The sequence below is a fragment of the Anopheles gambiae genome, chromosome 3 (genome assembly GCF_943734735.2).
Source record: "Anopheles gambiae chromosome 3, idAnoGambNW_F1_1, whole genome shotgun sequence".
NCBI classification, from domain to species: Eukaryota; Metazoa; Arthropoda; class Insecta; order Diptera; family Culicidae; genus Anopheles; species Anopheles gambiae.
In genome coordinates, this window is record NC_064602.1 from 50,343,493 (window position 1) to 50,362,222 (window position 18,730).

The following is an 18,730-nucleotide window of genomic DNA, read 5'->3' on the forward strand; positions in this document are numbered from 1 at the left end:
ATTTGACTACTAATTTACTGATTTGATACATTATTTGCCAAGTGCAAAGTAAATTTCGTTTTGATAGAATTTTAAAAATCAGTAAAATTTGTTGAAAATTGTATTCTTCCTTCAGAATCATATAAAATATTGAACAACTAAAGTTAACTTACATGAAAACTCGCTAATTCTTAGCTGAAACTTCTTCTCGGTGTGAATTAATAGCGTATCTCGGGGACAACCTGTAATCCTATATCCGAAATAATAAGCAAAATGATTTTCAAATTAAACTAATGGGATTGTGTGGAACTGGATACTACTGGGAAGTAAATACATCTTGATAATTGACATTTTCTGGAAAAGTACTGTAGTATTATCGGCTATAGAGCTGCGTGAAGACTTAACGATACTAAATCATATTTTTTATTTTATTTTGCAAAGACTTTTTAAAACGTCCATGAACAATGCATGCACCTTAATGTTTTATGAATTTCTGAATTTTTGTTTTATTTTTATAAAAATCACTATAAATTCCAGATATTTTCATACAGATGAAATAAATAGTAAATTTTAAAATTTTGAATTATGATATGGATTGCGTCTGATCGTCTGCTAACGGTTTTCCAGCTTTTTTATATTAATGTTTTATATACATGTTTTTGTGCATTTCAATTTTGTTTATACAATGAAAATATTTTACGTTTGTCATGAATTTTAGTGTTTTTTTGTTGAGCTGTGGTTATGGTCTACTATCGGTTTTTTTAACCTCCTTCCAACATATCTCAGCAGTTCCTCCTACCACTTTTGTATTCCACTAGCATTTCTCAACGGCTCTTATGTACGGACGGAGTCAAATCGGACGGAGTATGAACGGCATTTCATTCTGTTTTTTAAAAGATTCTATTTTTGTAGCTCGTCAAAATTAGTTTTTTATCAGACCCGCAGAAACGAACGAATCCACTTGAACTTGAACTCAACCTTAAGTATAAACAGATACCTGTTGTGACAGTTGCACACAGAGTGACCAGAAATACCGATGTTTATATGTATCTAGTGTTTGACGGAAAAAATATCAGTTTTTTGAATCATTGAACTATAAAACTCAGCCAAACAATCAAATCAGTCTAAATAATCCAACGAAAATCAAATGACAGCACGTACGATAAAGTCGTATCCAATGGAGCACTGCTACGGCCCTAAGCGTTCGCGTGGAGCCCTGAGAAAAAGAACTTGCCACCACTGAGAAAAAACGTGCATCTTAGTCCTTCTTTGGCTTAGAATTCCAATTTTCAGATCGACACTTAAGAAAGACCTTCATTTGTGTAACCGCTGAACCAAATCTAATCCATATCCTAGATAAAGGATGCATATTCTGGTGAGATGGAACTTTCATTTGCTGCATTAGCACCCCCCCCCCCCCCATGCCGCTTAACACTTCTTTCACTTCTTTTAACTCAGTTAAGTTTCGAGTTTTAACCTACCGAAAACTACAGATAAAATGTTGGTGCTCCTACCAAAATCTGCCAAAATAATCTGGCCACACTTGTTGCACAACAAACAGAATCAAAAGTTGAACTGTCATCTTGTATTTAACGAGTGATTGTTTACGTTGTGGTGTGGTGCGGATTGTGCTTGCAACATTGGTGGTAAAATATATATTTATTTATTAAAATATAATATATAAATATCTAACAATGCCGCATGGACACTCACACGGTGGTGGCTGCGAACATGAAGCATTGGGAATTGAAAATGAATTGGAAATAGGTATACATTACAGTCTGTATGAGAAGATTGATATGAACAATGTAGAATGTCTGAACGAAGAGCTGGAAGGATCTGGGAAGACCGTGTTTAAACCATATAATGAGCGTTTAAATCACGATAAGGTAAGTGCGGTACGAGTTTAGATTAGATTCCATAATTAGATTTCAATTATACGTCGTAAAACATACTTCCAGTACGTGAAAAGTGATGCTGACGAGGAACTGCTGTTTAACATACCCTTCACCGGAAACGTGAAGCTGAAAGGTATCATCATCATCGGAGCAGACGATGAAACGCACCCAAAAAAAATGCGTCTGTTTAAAAATCGCCCAAAAATGACGTTCGACGATACATCCGCATCGGCGGATCAAGAATTCTCCCTAGAGAAAGATGCGAACGGTGTATTCGAATATTCTACAAAGTAAGTTTATTCACAAAAATAACAGCGTATTGGTGATTAAAAATCACGACAAATTTAAACTATCGACTGATACATCACACTGATTGTCGTCTTCTTTTACATCCTAGAGTTGTTACGTTTGCAAACGTGCATCATCTTTCACTGCATATTCCTACCAATTATGGAGGCGAAAGTACAACCGTTTATTATATAGGACTAAAGGGAGAATTTAGTGAAGCACACCATCACGGCGTGACAATCTGTACGTACGAAGCACGTCCTAACGTTTCGGATCATAAAAATAATTTGTTCGATTCTGTGAACCACCAAATTCAATGATGTAAAAAGTAAGCAATAATCACGATTGGGAAATATAATAATTTGCAATATGACTTCAGCTGTTTATTTTTAGCTTGCACGATTGTTGTTCTAATAAATTAAACAAGAAAAACTCGGTTTCGAACCATCAAGACGCGGCCTTTTTCAAAGGCGTTCAAAATAAAAACAAAGGATGTAAAAAAAAAACCAACATAAAGAAAGAGAATTTTCTATCTCATTGTGCAGTGATCGGCAATCTGCGACCAAATGGGCCTAACAATATTAAAATACTTGTAGAGTTCCGCGCCAGGAGTCAAATTCCATGAAAATATGACGATAAAAAGGGGATGGCCCTTTCTAGGTAGTAAAGAGCCGTATGTGGTTCATGAGCCGTAGTATGCCGACCACTTTCCCAGTTCTAGTCCAAGTGTATATTTTTGATCAGGCCAACAAAAAATAAAAAGATAATAGTAACACAGTTAAATTGTGTAAATAGCTTGTAATCCTATTGCATGTATAAATTTTATGAATTACATTGATTTGTTTTGCAAAAAGCATATTTTACTTTTTAAATCTATACAATTTGATCCAATTGGGGGGGTTGGTAGATCGAGATCGAGAAATCTATGGTTTTTAATAGTATTTATGATTTTAATGAAATTGAAGTTGTTTTTTTTTCATAAACATGAAGTAATTAGCATGCTTGAATTTTTGAAACAAGAATAACATCTTCTATTTGCCAACATGCGATAGTATATCTTACCTGGCAAGAGAGGACTCATTTTTGAGCAAATGTAAACCATCAGATATTTTCAAATACTACGGTAGTGCTGTGAAAAGATAAACGAGTTCATACTCCATTCCTACACACTAAATTCCAATTGTTGTTTTGTGATTTCACAGCAACTTGGTATCTTCTCATATAATATATTCTGTTTTTGACACCGACTTCAGTTCTGCTTTTGATCGTGTTCCACATTCTCAGTTACTTCATAAAATTTATAATTTCTGCCACAATAGTCCTCTCAATAGGCGGTCCCGTAGTACAATCGTAGGCTCGAATGACTAAACAACATGCCCGTGGCGGGTTCAAATCTAGAATACACCACCGTCCCCCCATAGCAAGAACTGACTGACTGACTCCGGCTGCGTGATACTAAATAAGTATCGAAAGTCTTTATGGACCGGCATGACCGCGCTTTGCCAGTTACGCCAATAATCTTCTTCTTCTTCTTCTTTGGCTAAACAACCGATGTCGGTCAAGGCCTGCCTGTACCCACTTGTGGGCTTTGGCTTTCAGTGACTAATTGCTTCCCCCCCATAGCAGGATAGTCAGTCCTACGTATGGCGGCGCGGTCTATTTGGGGATTGAACCCATGACGGGCATGTTGTTAAGTTGTACGAGTTGACGACTGTACTACGAGACCGGCTCCTCCAATTGGCTACGCCAATAATATGAAGTAGAAAGTCCCCTGATCCTCTCACCTCGTTATTTTCTTAGAGTTAGGAATAGATATGTCTATTTGTTAAGATCGTTCTTGTCTTGTGTAAATTAATCAGTACTCATTTCTTCCCGGTGATTTCTTGGCTTTAAATCTTGAAAAATGTAAAGTCATTTTGTTCATCGGTTCCCGCAATCTTGTAATTTTTTCAATGCTTTTGTGAGCTTTGGGTTTGATTTGAATTTTGCTTCACTAATCGCCTTCATAACGATTTTTTTGTCAGTTTTGCTCGAAAAACTCTCGTTCGTTGGTCAAATTTAAGCTGAAATACTGTTTAATCATTTGGTGTCCCGTACCAACAATTCACATTGATTGTGTCGAACAGGTTCAGAGATCTTTAAGCAGATTCCGATCATTAAGCTTTTTTCGATCATAAAACCAATCGTGAACTCATACCGGTCCTGAAATTTGGGTTGGGGGCAGGATTGATTAGTGGTGCAATTGATGCACCAAATGTATTTTGTGCTATAAAATTCTTTGCTCCGTTTAGGACTTTCAGGTAAAGTCAAATAGTACGTGCGTTACATTATCGTACCATATTCGGTTGGAGTAGCCGGAATCATATTTATTTCGAAGTCGGATTCGGATTCAGTAAATCGGAGTTGGGGTGGACTTACGAATCAAATCCAGAGCTGCGATCACTTGACATTTGCATGAAGAAGATAGTTCCTTGCTTATAACCATAACATGATATAACATGATGAGTATATTATTGAGAAGCAAAAGGATAGTCTGTTAATTCACTCGACTTACATCCATTATGTTTTTCGTGGTAAACGAAATTAATTTGATATGGCCCATAACTAGAAGTAACCAATTTATTCATGTCACAGCCGTAGACAGTAAATGCCTACAATAACCAACTACAATCGAAAGAATACGCATAATTAAATATATATTACATCCTTTCTGAAATTTGCATAACAACAACCAAAGGAATCTGCTACCATTAACATATTTCAGTTAAAAAGTGTTGTAGTGCTAGGACACTCAGATACGGTAAGATCTAATAAATAAATTTGAGCTGAATGTTCAAGCAGTTTCTTTGCTGAGTGCTGAGCGATTAAGATAAGATTAAGATAAGATGTATGTTTTTAAAAGTTTATTAACACTTTTTTTCAATGTTTTATACACGTATAAAATAACAAAAATTGGTTGAGCGAGTTAAATCAGCTGTTTGAGACAGATAAAATTGGCAAGATACGCCTTGATTGAAATTGATATTCCGTAACATATTGTTTGATATGTTTGCAATGTGTAACGCAGACCAGCTATTTCGCATATATTTATGAAATGTCGAAACAAAATGAGACAAAATGGAAAACCCAGAAATAAAGAAAAAAAAAATAGCAGTAAGCGAAGCTACTTCCAAATCATATGCAAAATTAAACAACGTCTTTACACTTAGCTTAATGAGATACCTGTACTTAGTACCTACCTGAATGTGAAGTCCTCGGAATGTCTATGCTGCCGTATCCAAGATGATGCAGTTGGTTATTCTATGTTTACCAGCAGAAATCTTGAAAGCAGTAACCAGTTATAGAGTAGCAATACTTGTTAGAGAGTGGTATACGTTGTCTCCGCTGATGCACAATTTTGCCTAGATAGCACATTATTGTTCTGTTTTTTTGCTTCACATTATCATATTCATTGTCATACCTCATTTATGAGGGGGTTTTTGGTAGGCCTTTTCAATTTTTTCCTTTGAATAGTAACACAATTATCTGAATTTAAAATAAAAATTGTTTACTGGTCTTTTAACCTACATTGCTCTTTAAACGTATTGGTAATGGCATTTATAGACAGCAATCGAATTAATGCTGCTTTGTCGAAAGTTTTCTACAATAAACATCACTAAAAGGCTCCTATGCACTTTTCAATTGGTGTATGGCAAATGAATGGAATCTAAAATGAATTATACCAACTGTCCGGCTGTGAGGCAGCGACTCATTCTTGGCGGATATGCCACATAGTGTTACAGTTACAGCATATTCTACAATTCGTGAGGATAAATATAGTTTCGCTCAAGGCTCATTACAATCGTGTTCTGAGTGCACAAATTGATATGTAATGCACGTCGAAGCACGTTACTTCTTGGGGTTGTAAAAATATCTTACGGGTAGCGCTTTGGGCGTAATGATTTCATCGTCCTGAAACTGAGCACTATCTTCGTCACTGTTGCGTTTGCTGGATTCAGTAACTTCCAATGGTACCAACTCCACATCGGCATTGGTCGTTAGCAATCCGTAGAGCGATCGGAAGGTGGTGGTTGTCGATCGATCGGTCATTGGAGGGTTTTGTTCCGTTGTGTATGCATCACTAGCACCAATACCATCTGGCACATTGCGGTCCACATTTTTTAAATCTGTGATCGCTTTAACTTCATCCTTTAGAAGATCGGGATAGAGCACGTCATCGATGTAAAACATCGTTCCCAGATTGTAGACAAATACTTCTGACTCTACAATACGGGCCGAATTGACACGCACTGTGTTTTCGAACGTGCGTTGTATCTTGACAGGCATTCCTCCAATCGTGTCAATCACCTCTCCATCCTTTAGATCGCGATCGTATAACCGGCCGCGAATGAAATGGTTCAGCAGCATCTTGATGCCCTTTTCTGAGGCTAGCACGCTGTCCGGAAGTAGATCAAAGCTGTAGCGTTCGAACGCTTCATCAGTTGGGACGAAGAAGGTATAATTTGAGCCAGAAATGAACTGTGCAATTTCGGCAGTGTTGAGAAACCGGGTGATTTGAGTGAACCGTGTGTCGCGTTCCAGTGCCAGGAAGGAATGTGATAAAAACTGAGCTCCAAACCAAGGGAAAGCCAACAGTGGTGGTGTTTCTTTGTCTTTGTGCATCTGAAAGGAACATATTTTTTTTTACGAAGAATGAATTTTTTATCAGTGTAATATGTCTTGAGAGACGATACATATCGTGCAACATTATGCGTTGAGACGCATTTCAATATCATTAAATACCTGATGTAATCGTGATACCACAGCCTCGGAAACGAAGAGAACTTCGGATATTACAAAAATTTCGATGCCATTCGAAAGCGTGTAGTCCGATATTACGGAAACATTATTCACATTTGGTGATGCTAAAAACGACGGAGTGATAAAATTATAACAATAAGCTGCATATGTATGTGTGTAGTCATGTCTACTTACGTTTATTCTTAAGTACAATGTACTCTCCGCCAAGAGTTTTGAACCTCTGTTCTCCCTGGATTGTCCGTAGATCCGCCATGCGCAGGGGTTGCTTTGTACGTACAAAGTGATTTCGCAAGACAGTTTCAGTAAACTCTTGAACGCTGAAGGGATAAAAGCCCCAGTCTATCGGGTGCCATCGCTGGAAGGCCGTATCGGATGGGATGAAAACCATATAGGAGCTGTCGTCCATTAGATGGCTAAGGTTGGAGCTAGAGAGAAAGTGCTGGAAGACTTTGGTTCCCGACTTCATGCCGGCTAGGAAGTTCATCAAATGTTGTCCAATTCGATTCTCTTTGCCTGACGCAAGCTCCTTGGTAAAATTTTTCATTTCCAATCGTTGCGGTTCGTTATAGCTGTGTGAATGAAGAAACGTTATTGGGTAGGTTTTATGTGCATGCTAGAGGTGTAAAGCACATCATGCTTACCGGTTTGTTTCCTGGATGTTTCGTTTATTAAACTTATTTATGGAGGAGCTGTGAACATCCGACTCTGTCAAATTGCCGACAATAAACACCAGACTAAGATTCTCGGTAATATTGCGCTTGGTGAGTACTTTAGCGCTTTGGTTTATCTCGTACGCCATGAGCATGTCAAAGCAGGACAGATTCACATGAACAGGATGCTGGTTTAAATTAAGGTAAGTATTTTGATCTTTCACCTCCACCAGCGCCCCGGGAACTACGTGCTCGAGCAAGAATTCTCGTATTTTGGGTTCATTGCCGTCGAATAGGCTTTCGTTAATTTTGTCCGGTACTATGAGCGTAAAAGGTATGTCTGCGGTAAAAGGTAAATACAATGAAATGAATTAGTATTACAATGTGTGAACTGCATAATATGTATTTAAGTAGCGTCAAGTAAATCGGAACTAAGTCAACATATTCTGTTATATTTATCGTGTACACACAAGATATTTAATTCAATGTCATTAAAAGGCTAGCAATACTCAGAGAATCGTTACATTTCACTGTGAAAAAAAATCTATAATATAAACGGCTTGTCTCAATGAATAAATGCACATGCTATCCAATGCATTCTAAACAGTATTTGCATCGTGCGACCCGCACATGCAAAAGTCGTTGTCCTTTCTAAGACTTGCTTTCCTTGATGAATGAATTATTGCTTGAAGGGTCTATAAATTGTAATGGAGTAGCTCTGATTCGAGCTACATCACGAGATTTCATGCTTCAAAAAATGAAGTACTAAATAACATTGTTTCTCCGAACACATGTTCTTCGCATAATTATATGGAGCAGGGACAAATTGATTGCATTTTTTTTTGGTTTGAAAAAAATAAAATGAATAAACAAATGAAACAATTAGCTACTGTACGTGATTTAAATTAACTATCACACTTACTATTGCTAATTAATTTGAAACCCAAATCAAATATTCTATATCATTTATTCAAGGGAATGTAACTACTGGCCTACATTGAGGTCCGATCACGTTATCTAGTCTTAAAGGTGACCCAAGCTCTATAGCACGTACATCATGGTGCCTCCCTTACGCGGGTGAATTCGTGAAGGGAATAATTAATCATGAATAGTGGTAAAAGAATTTGTTGTGTTTCAGTTTAGCTGGTCGCGATACGTATCAACAGGAAGGTATAAAACAAAAAGTATGAATTTATTTTTAGCCACGATGATCAACAGTTTGAGCGTTTATGCTTTCACGTAAAAAGAATCAAACAAATTTAACTCCCATTGCATATCATTGATTGTATCGTAAAATGCTCACCTTTAACTGTATCGTATCCTTTGATTCCGGTCACGTGTTCCTTCCACAGTTGTGCGAATCTGTTTGCCGCTTCGCGATACTGCTCGGGAACACTGTCGCCTAGTTGAACCGATGCAAAATCGGGTAAAATTTTCTTTCCCGCTGCCTCACGATTGATGTAACTGATGACCGGCTGCTCATCTTCACTTCCTTTCACACTTTCTCCAAGCAAAGTTCCAAGGAAAAGAATGACAACCACGCTAACCTGTAACTTAGCCTTGACTTTCCGTCTAGCACTGCTGGCCATGTTTTTTAGTTTCTTGGTCGATGTTTTACTTGTATTGAAATGTCACTTTTTACGTATCCGTCTGGTATTATTTAATCAACACACTACAACAGCACTAGTAAATAGAATTAAAACTTGTAACGTGTAATACATGTGTTTGAAACGTAAAGGTAGAAGAGTAAACAGCAGCAACCTCTGTGTTATTTCAATATGTATCATGAAAAAGAGCTATAGTTAGCTGTTAAGATTGGGTTGATACTGTTTCAGTATAGTATATGGACACCAAAAATTGCCAGAACAGAAGCTACTGTAAACCGGCAAACGTTAGCAACATCAGATCAAACAGGTTACGCTTTTTCGCTACGAGTTTTTCTTTTAGGCCGACCTCAACCACATTAACTATTAGCATAACCGAGCGTGTTACTGGTGATCATGATATGTTGGTGATGCAACTTTTTTTTGTAGCTCCCCACTCAAGACGCGAGGAAGTGCGTAGTGTGAATTCCATTCCACGTTCTTATGTTAAAGGCATTGCGGTGTGCTTCACAAGACACTGTCGAGTCTGGTGCGATGATCAGTGATCCTCGATGGGCAGTGCTCTGGTGGCAGTACAGGGGCCTGATTATGAACGTCAATTGAATAATAGCGAACGATGAACGCCCGGTTTAAGCAGAATGTACGATCCCTACCGTCCCTGCATCGCAATGATTGTCGCCTAGCCAATATGCCCTGGAGCGCCGGTGAAGTTGTGAAAGTAGTCTGGGATTATTTATCTCTACACTGTTTGCAAAAAGAAAATAATTGACGAAGTAGTTCGCCGTACCGTTGATCTTATGCTGTGTGCACTAACAGAATATAATCATAGAATTTCAAGTATATATTCCACTGCATTGGTTTATCGTTTATCTTCATTACTAGCCCACTGAGTCCATTTTCACAGAAATAGATCAGTTAGGAACAGTCATCACTATAAAACCTCAAGGAAACAGCACCTATGCAAGTTAACTTAAACATACATATTGACACCAGACACGTGCTACACGTCCTTCTTGTGTAGTGACAAGTAGAAATGTGGGTATGAAAAAAGATCACTTATTTATATCGTGAGGATCGAAATTTCACACTAATAACAGTTGCATTTTGGGCAATGGGTTGAAGTTATGAGTACCTCCTACTTTAAACCATCCTGTCTATACTAAACTGTACACTCCGAAGAAAGATACGTGTGTCTACTCGCGATCACGTAGGAAATTAGACTGAAAAGTTGTTACAAGTGAACGCTTGATTTTATACGCGTTGTGTGGATTCTCGCGTGGACGACTAGCACTCGGTGGTATGTGTCGAAGTGTGTCGTCACCGACCGCATCGTGACTGTGGTACATTGGCAGAAATAATGCGATGTAATGGTCAAAATAGTTTACATTTTTTCACAAACATTTGCACTAGCGCGTTTGTTAACTACATTACTGCACAATCTAAAGTTTATAAAAGTTCTTCCTAGAATTCACTGTCGGCATTACACGGCTTACAACAGCAAAGGGCATGCTGCTATAATCAACCTGCACTTTCCATTTCACTTCAATCCACCTTCTTTTGCATTGGATTGATTTTATCATTGATAGCTTCGAAATTGAATTTGAGATTGAACGTACATAAGTTTGTACTAACCCATTGTTAATTAGTATTGATCATACAAACGCTCACACTATACGATGTTTAGTGGTTGTGGTGGGAAGTTTTGGAATGTTTCTTTGTAAAATAGAAATGAAACGCTTTGAATTTGTGTACAGGAGGAACTAAAAGTGCAGGTGAATGTAAAAGTCTCGTGCGTGATTATCGTTCACATGTAGCAAATTGCAACATTTAATCGGTTCTGTATTTCCAACACATGATTGTGAGTGATACTAGGAACGGACTGGTCGATCGACCATTTCGAACATATTAGTCACAATAAGCGAACGTCATACCAGCAGCATCATAATGGGCTGATAAACTGAAGTAGATGAAACGGTGACGATGATCTAACTATACAGATTCGAGAGACAAACCGGATCCATCAAAACCGGATCTTAGCTGATAATTTGAGAATTTCTGAAGAAGATTTCGTTTTCTTTGTAGTAACACACAATATTGCATAAAAGAAACAGCTTAGCACAGCAGGAATAAAAACGCACAAAGAATAAGAAATTATTTGCTGCGAATTTGTTGTTTGGAATACAGTTCTAGTTTGTAACTGGAGTTTGTCAACTAAACTATCAAACGTTTATTAAAGTTATCTGAAATGTGAGGAGAGTTTGTTACTTTGTTTCACTTATTTCTCTTGTAACACTGAATCTGCGTTAGATGCAATTGTGAAGACGCTGTGTTTTGATTGCTATTAGAGTGCACCTCGGGAGACACTTACGACTGTTGAGAGAAGTGTCTCTCTTCGCAGTTTTTGATATAATGCTGGTTGAGAGAGAGAGAGAGAGAGAGAGAGTCCCTTCGCTCTGCTAGCTGCATCAGAGTGAACTGTCGGGTGAAGTTTCATTCATTGTATCTGCTCATCCGCCGGTTCCCCTGTGCACCCAACGCTTTTGTTTGCACCTTACCGGCGAATAATGTATGCGGTAGTCCCCCAATTGAGGCAATAGCAGCATCGTTACTGCATATCGTAAGTTATTTGATGAAGTAAGCTTTCCCGTTAAATAAAACTTTTTTGGTTCATTTTTTGACAAATAATTAATTGTAGGTTTTGATAAACTTATAAAAAAAACTAAGCATTAATGGTTTCACTGGTAATATTGTGAACAGTTGCCTATTTTATTGTTCGAATGCCTGTTTTACTTGCTTACATCACAGCTAGGTCACCTAATATTATGTTATTAAACATCTGTCAGCTCTAGGAACATAGGTTTTCAGTTTAGCACAATACATTCATGCGATGATACACATAACACACAACTGTACACGCTTTATTAATGCGTACAAAATCCTGTGCAAAACCGTACACTGGCACTATTTTTAACGTAGAATAATGATGTAAGATGCATTAGATACACCAACGATTTAGCAATGTTTCAATGTAACTTTAAGCAATCAATTACCTCGTGGATACGTTGGGAACTATGCAAGTTGGCACTACTCATAGCTATCATCTTTACGGATACCCGGTTGAGATTCTGAGCGTTGTCAAACGTGCGCATGATCTAAAGTTGTCTAGTGGATGGAAACTGAAAACAAAGTCCTTAGGTGTGCAACTTTGCAGCTTTCATGGTGAGCGTAAAACTGTGAGAGAACTCATTTTTTGTGGATGGTTTGCACACTTTTTTACCTGTATTCAAGAATAAAAGTATAGCAACGAAAGGTTCAGTCCTATCAATTGTGTGTTAATGTTAACAATGCAGTGTAAAACAACATGATTTAATAAACATCCTGAATTAAAAACAAGCACTTAATCTAATAATACCTGTTATTAAACTATTTTAATTTAAATTAATTATCATTTAACATGTAGGTCGTTCCTGTGATACAGTTGTCATCTCACACAATTTTTTAACATGACCGTCTTAGGTTAGGTGATAATTACTAATAAGTCTAGAAAGCTTTCACATGCCGGCATTACTGAGTTGGTCGTCGGTCAAGTACAAGAAGAAAAAAACCCATTGGTGAATATTGAATTAAAATTAATAACAAAAATTTTAATTGAATAACCATTAACAAAGGTTATCATCCTTTTTTTACATGGGACATAATTATATTAGAATATAAGTATAGATTCATGTGTTAGCCACTATTGAGGTAAAGGGCCTAATTGTGTAAATGATCAAAAGCTGCGGGCCAGTTAATTTTGCATTCAAATTATTACATTATAAAAGATTTCAAATCAAATAATTGGATAATGATATCAAGCAATACGAATGGTGATATTGTCGTTTGAATGTAATAATGTCATCCAAGCAAAATTAAAGATTGGTAATTTCTATTATTAAAACTAATTGTAAAAATAGTATGGTAGTCAGATCTCAGTTGCTGCTTAAAGTGCATGCTGGTCACAATATTATTATTTTTGGATAAAATTGATTGCTATGGCGGTAGTTTGGAACAAGCAAAATGATCGTATTTATGGAGCATGTCTTGATATACCAATATTTAACATCTTGGTGATATACAAGCAGTCAAACGATATTAAAATACATCACCTGAGTTGATTTGAGGAGCTACATGGACCAAAGAGGAATTGCCATTGTTTTTCATTATCAAAAGCCATCTAAAGCCTTGCACTAAAATACTTTTGGAATAAGATAGTTTTTGCTTCCAACAGGACTCACATGGGCTTACAAACCCCCTAAGTATAAGGCTTCGAAGTTGTGCGTGCGGCTTGCAATGACTTTGAAAAGCGTTTACGTGCGGTTATAAACAAGGAACCAAGATTTTAACTCAACTAGGATACATTAAATTTTACTACTTAAAGATAATGCAGACATCGATTTCGCAGATAAATAGAATCTGGTTTGAATTTTATGACTCACAATAGAGTATCATTTTTACATTGTCACTGTATACATTGACCCACAACATTTTGCTGGGGAACGAACGCATGTAAAGTTATTATAAAAAAATGAATCGAGATTTTATTGTATTTTGAATGAACCTGTCCAAAAAATGTGCCGTAAAGTCCACTTCTCGATACATAAAGTTTAGTCCATCAAACCATATTACGATAATCGAGGGAGGACAAGTACGACGCAATGAAATTTCATGCTAAAAGTTGTCCAGTAACTTGTTATACGAATAGTTTCTTCCTATCTTCAAAAATCAAGCAAATCCTTTTGCGGGCCAGATCCGCATTTGGCCAGCGGGCCGGACTGTGGCGATCGCTCAAAAAGAGGAAATAAATGAGAAAAATAAATATGACATTTTCTCGACCTTTGTACATCAAAAATAAACGAAAACAAATTAACTAGTGAGAATTTATATTTTTTTTGTTACACTATTTTCACTTAGCCAGCAACAAAGCAAAATTATACTGCTAATCCTTCAAAATTAATGCTCGTAAAGTACGTCTCGTGAGCCGCCTGCAGCGTGGGTACGTAGATGGCGGCTTTTGTCCCTTTGTATATTTCGTAGAACTTTAACAAGGGGTGGTCCCGTGATACAGTCGTCAACTCGAACGGCTCAATAACATGCTCGTCATGGGTTCAAGTCCGGAATGGACCGTCCCTCCGTAGCATGGACTGTGACTATTCGGCTTCAGGGTACTGAATAAAGTCTTGAAAGCCTGTAAAGGCCGCTCGGATGCCCGCGTAGGATGTCTTACTTCAAATAGAAGAAGAAGAACTTTCACATTTTAAGTATAAATGTAGTTTTCACGAGAAACATTACAATCTTTATTGTAGTATTTGGCTCTTTTGGCTGTACAGTTTGCCGACCACTGTTCCAGACTGTCGCCTTCTTATTATACCGCTATCAAAAATCGGAAACCTGGAAACACACATGGCAATCTTTCGTGTCATCCGGAAGCCGTTTTGTTCAGATACTGGTGTGGCACGATGCGCAGAGGAGTGCAGATGGGAGATGGAATCAGTTTGATCAGTTCCTTTAAGTACGAATTGCGTTCACCATTTTGCAGTTTGTTCGTTTTACTATAACTAGTGAAATTGCCAGTCATACACAAGCTACTTACAACCTACTCGTCGGTTGAATGAATGAACGAACAGACGAACGACCGCATGAACGTGTGAATGTATGAACGTAAGAATGAATGAATGAAGAACGAATGAAATTACGAAAAAGCTGCTATTGCAGTTCAGTTTTTTTTTCAAACGAACGAACTGGGTGGTTCAAGTTCTTAAAACATGCAAGATTTTCCCAAATCTAACTCTTCTATTCAGAGGATAGTCTGTGTTAGAAAGCATCAAGTATGTCTAAAAAGGGACTGGGACGAGACGTTGACACGTGCTGGGTAAATAATTGAGTGTGAATAATTGAAGTGACACTAGCATAGAATTAATTTCCGTCGTTTGTCTATCCGTGTGTGAATCTTTATCCTATAAGCACAAAAAAACTAAACAATACATTTTTACTTTTAACTAACATATTTATTTGGGCCTTTCTGTGAAATTCTAACCATAACGGTAGGAAACAAAAATAAATAAACATCGCGTTGGAAAGTCAATATTCAAAATTTTACAGCTTTCACTCTATTTTTTGAAATCGCTAGTTTAGACAAAGTAAACTTGCTCAATTTAACAACATGCCCGTCGTGGGTTCAAGGCCCGTTGGGATCGCCCCCCCCCCCATACTTTGGATTGACTATCCTGTTGTGGGTAACCAAACAAGTCACTGCTAAACTAGCCCAGCAGCCTTCAAACTACGGCCCGGGATGACTTTAGAAAAGCAAATATTTTATTATTTTGATTCATTAATTCATGTTTTAATTTTTAAAGACAAAACTAAGCTTCAATAATAAAAATCTGTAAAAAATTTATACACCCAGTTTGAATTTTCTTTTTAAAACAAGATTTAAACGTTTACTCATTCGTTAAAGGTAATACTCTGTCTGCCAAACTCGATCGCTCCGCAAAGGTCGCCGCAGAGCAGGTATTCTTTTTGTAGCACTGCTTTATGCCAGTGTTGAACATGCTTGTTGTTGAGGAAAAGTATGCAACCTTCTTTTAACAAATTGTCCAAGCTAAACTCCAATAGATGGCGCTGCTATATTTCGTCATAATGTGATTGTAGTAAATCGCATGTACATGTTTTCATTTTTTACATCTTATCTATTTATGTAAAAATCCGTATGTATATAATATAGTATATAATATATTGCACAATAATATCTGATATTATTATGCGGATAAACTTAGTAATTGTAGTAAAGCTCTACGATGGTAATTAACTTGCAGGAACAAACATTCTAGAAAAGTAGTGGGATAGTCTTAACTTTGCAAAATGTTTGGTGACAGAAGCGAATATCCTATATATACGTTTTTGGAATCGTACCCATGCACATTGGGCAAACGCCTTTATAAAAATTGAAAAACCAACTTCATCACAGGTTAACACCATAAACATTTCCTTAAAATAGATACTTAAACTTAGTTGAAACCAAAATATTTCACGTTTTTATCTTAAACTTACTGATATATAGGCCATCAAAGTATAAACCTTTCGTTTTTTGTCCCAAATTTGAGCTGTTTTTCGATCGAAAATAAACCATCATATTTTAGTGTATGATGGTTACATTTTGATAATTAATGTGTCGTTGGAAGGGTTTTTTTGACATTGATGTTTGATGTTAGGTCTGAAATTTTGTAAAAACTTGTTTTTAAAGTTTATAAATGATTGAAAACCAAACATCACTGCCGAATTTTTGGATATTTTCATTTTGAAGAGTGATTTTTTTACAGGGTTTTCGAGAATTATATTGCCTACTTCCTAACAATTCTATATCTCGCTGAAAGAGTCTATTGTATGCTCGAACGAATCAACAACTCGCTGAAAATCAGCCGTACCGGCGAACTCGTTAGACGAGAAACATTCGTCGCTCATGAGTGGACAGGGTTGTACCACTAGGTTGGCCAGAACAAAATCTATACAGTTTTCTAATTTTTGATCTAGAGGGCTATGAAATGAGTGAAAATGAGCGTCGCGGCGAACGTTCCCAGGAACGAACGAGTTCGCCGGTACGGCTGAATGTCAATAATATCATCTACAACCTTGTAAGGCAGTGGTCTAATAAAAATTATTTTTTCAATTCTTTATTCAACAAGTGAATGATAAAAAATAAACTCTGAGCTGTTAATTGGCTAATTTTTTACGCTAAACAATGTCAAAGCGAAATTAGACCGCTGCCTAAGTTGTGATTGTTCAACGGGTTGGGACGAGCCCGTCAATTTTGTCGACTGAATTAATATTAGTATAGCGCTCTCTGTTGAGCAAGTCGTGGGCGAGGAAATTGAGTTTGAAATAATCCGCTAGATGTCGCTAAAAAAGAATATCTCTGAAGTTTTAGTACAGGTATTTCCCGATATACACTATTACAGGGTTTGTGTCCAAAAAACAATTTTCCACATGCCTAAAACAATGCCTGTTTTAAAAAACCTAATTGGCTACCACATGTAAATACAGTAATCCGCACCTTTTTAATCCGCACCTTTTTAATCCGTACGCTTGATAATCCGCACCTCGATAGTCCACACTTTTCACAACTAAATTCATAAGGTGAACAGTGTTCGATCAAAAGTGGTGAAATATGATTTAAAAAAAAAATTATTGACGTCAAAACGTCATTCTATAATGCACACTCAATCAAGTGCGGACTACTGAACGTATACTGTACGTCAACGCACATTTTTTACACTGGCAACTTTATTTAAATAATTGTCTACTTCGAATGAAGTTAGATTTGGCACCGGTTGTTTTGGTTGATAAAATGCTGACATAAAATAAGAATAAATGTAAACAGTTTTGTGGTTTTCACTAAAACAAAAATGATATAAGCTACATTTTTTTTTATTAATGAGATGATTTTTGAATACGATTTATTGCAAAGTTTAATGAATCAAAATAAACCGTACCGGATTTGACACCTATTCAATCGAGGTTGACAATTATTTAAATCATGTGGACAGTGTTCAAAATGCAGGCTGACGTATTTAAAGTGCTGGACAATTATATTTTTCAAATCAAGCATTGCTTTTTTCAAGAGTTTGAGAATACTGTTTTTCATATCAGGAATTGTTTTAAGCATGTTGACTTTTGTTTATTGAACTGTGAATCCTTTTAAATCGACCGGATAATAGCGTATCTCGAATATTAGCGAGAGTCAAATCTCGAGGTTTTTATCCAAATTAATGCTAATTTTCGTATAATTTTGCTTGAAGTGGTAGGTTTTAGCCGCTAAATTAGTTATGACCTAATTTCAACTGAAGATTACAATTTTGATCAAATTAAAATGGTTTTTAAAATTTAACCAAAAGGAAACTTTTTCTGCATTTGGCAATCGATGTGTCAAATCAATAAAAATTGCTCAAATAACAGTCAAGTCTAGAATATGGCGAAATAGCGTATTTGGCGTATAGCATAAATCGGGAAATACCCTTACATTACATTAGATTATGTAGAAATAATGTTTGACTAGATGCAAGCAGATCAAAATATTTTTTTAACGAATGCAGGGGATTTAAGATTAATTTAATGCACTTATGTCTGGAATTTATTGACATGTATCGCCGTGTATACAAATATTTTTTGTGGGTTTCCTTGCAGTAAAAACTCGGGTATCATTTTAAAATAATTAAAGGAAAAGATAATGTTTAATGTTTAATGTTTAATGTTTAATGTTTAATGTTTAATGTTTAATGTTTAATGTTTAATGTTTAATGTTTAATGTTTAATGTTTAATGTTTAATGTTTAATGTTTAATGTTTAATGTTTAATGTTTAATGTTTAATGTTTAATGTTTAATGTTTAATGTTTAATGTTTAATGTTTAATGTTTAATGTTTAATGTTTAATGTTTAATGTTTAATGTTTAATGTTTAATGTTTAATGTTTAATGTTTA

At 36.4% G+C, this 18,730-nt stretch overlaps 2 protein-coding genes across 12 annotated transcripts; one reads left to right on the forward strand and one right to left on the reverse strand.

Annotated features, from left to right (window-relative positions):
• The first annotated feature begins 1,555 nt into the window (after positions 1-1,555).
• LOC3292145 (PITH domain-containing protein GA19395) lies at positions 1,556-3,021 on the forward strand. 2 transcript variants are annotated; one of them, XM_061654377.1, is made up of 4 exons: positions 1,556-1,868; positions 1,941-2,167; positions 2,275-2,493; positions 2,545-3,021. In XM_061654377.1, exons 1-3 carry the CDS (start codon positions 1,674-1,676, stop codon positions 2,483-2,485), a joined length of 633 nt encoding a protein of 210 aa, XP_061510361.1. In that variant the 5' UTR covers positions 1,556-1,673; the 3' UTR covers positions 2,486-2,493; positions 2,545-3,021. The 2 variants fall into 2 exon arrangements, with proteins under 2 accessions (XP_061510361.1, XP_319425.3); XM_319425.3 differs by having other exon boundaries at positions 2,559-3,021.
• A 2,032-nt stretch (positions 3,022-5,053) lies between these two features.
• On the reverse strand, positions 5,054-12,419 carry LOC1279660 (uncharacterized). Of its 10 annotated transcripts, none has more exons than XM_061654375.1 (6): positions 12,270-12,419; positions 8,919-9,298; positions 7,607-7,955; positions 7,140-7,534; positions 6,948-7,069; positions 5,054-6,827 (listed from the first exon to the last, which is right to left on the reverse strand). In XM_061654375.1, exons 2-6 carry the CDS (start codon positions 9,202-9,204, stop codon positions 6,054-6,056), a joined length of 1,926 nt encoding a protein of 641 aa, XP_061510359.1. In that variant the 5' UTR covers positions 9,205-9,298; positions 12,270-12,419; the 3' UTR covers positions 5,054-6,053. The 10 variants fall into 10 exon arrangements, with proteins under 10 accessions (XP_061510359.1, XP_061510360.1, XP_061510356.1 ...); XM_061654376.1 differs by lacking the exon at positions 12,270-12,419 and adding an exon at positions 12,018-12,040; XM_061654372.1 differs by lacking the exon at positions 12,270-12,419 and adding an exon at positions 11,588-11,691.
• Positions 12,420-18,730: the final 6,311 nt, after the last annotated feature.

Coding starts and splice junctions, on each gene's coding strand:
- LOC1279660 (XM_061654375.1), bottom strand. CDS start 9,204: ATGGCCAGCAGTGCTAGACGGAAAGTCAAGGCTAAGTTACAGGTTAGC. Junction 7,956..8,918: donor AGGATACGATACAGTTAAAG/GTGAGCATTTTA, acceptor CTTTTACCGCAG/ACATACCTTTTACGCTCATA. Junction 6,828..6,947: donor TGGTATCACGATTACATCAG/GTATTTAATGAT, acceptor TGTTCCTTTCAG/ATGCACAAAGACAAAGAAAC.
- LOC3292145 (XM_061654377.1), top strand. CDS start 1,674: ATGCCGCATGGACACTCACACGGTGGTGGCTGCGAACATGAAGCATTG. Junction 1,869..1,940: donor AGCGTTTAAATCACGATAAG/GTAAGTGCGGTA, acceptor ACATACTTCCAG/TACGTGAAAAGTGATGCTGA. Junction 2,168..2,274: donor GTATTCGAATATTCTACAAA/GTAAGTTTATTC, acceptor TTTACATCCTAG/AGTTGTTACGTTTGCAAACG.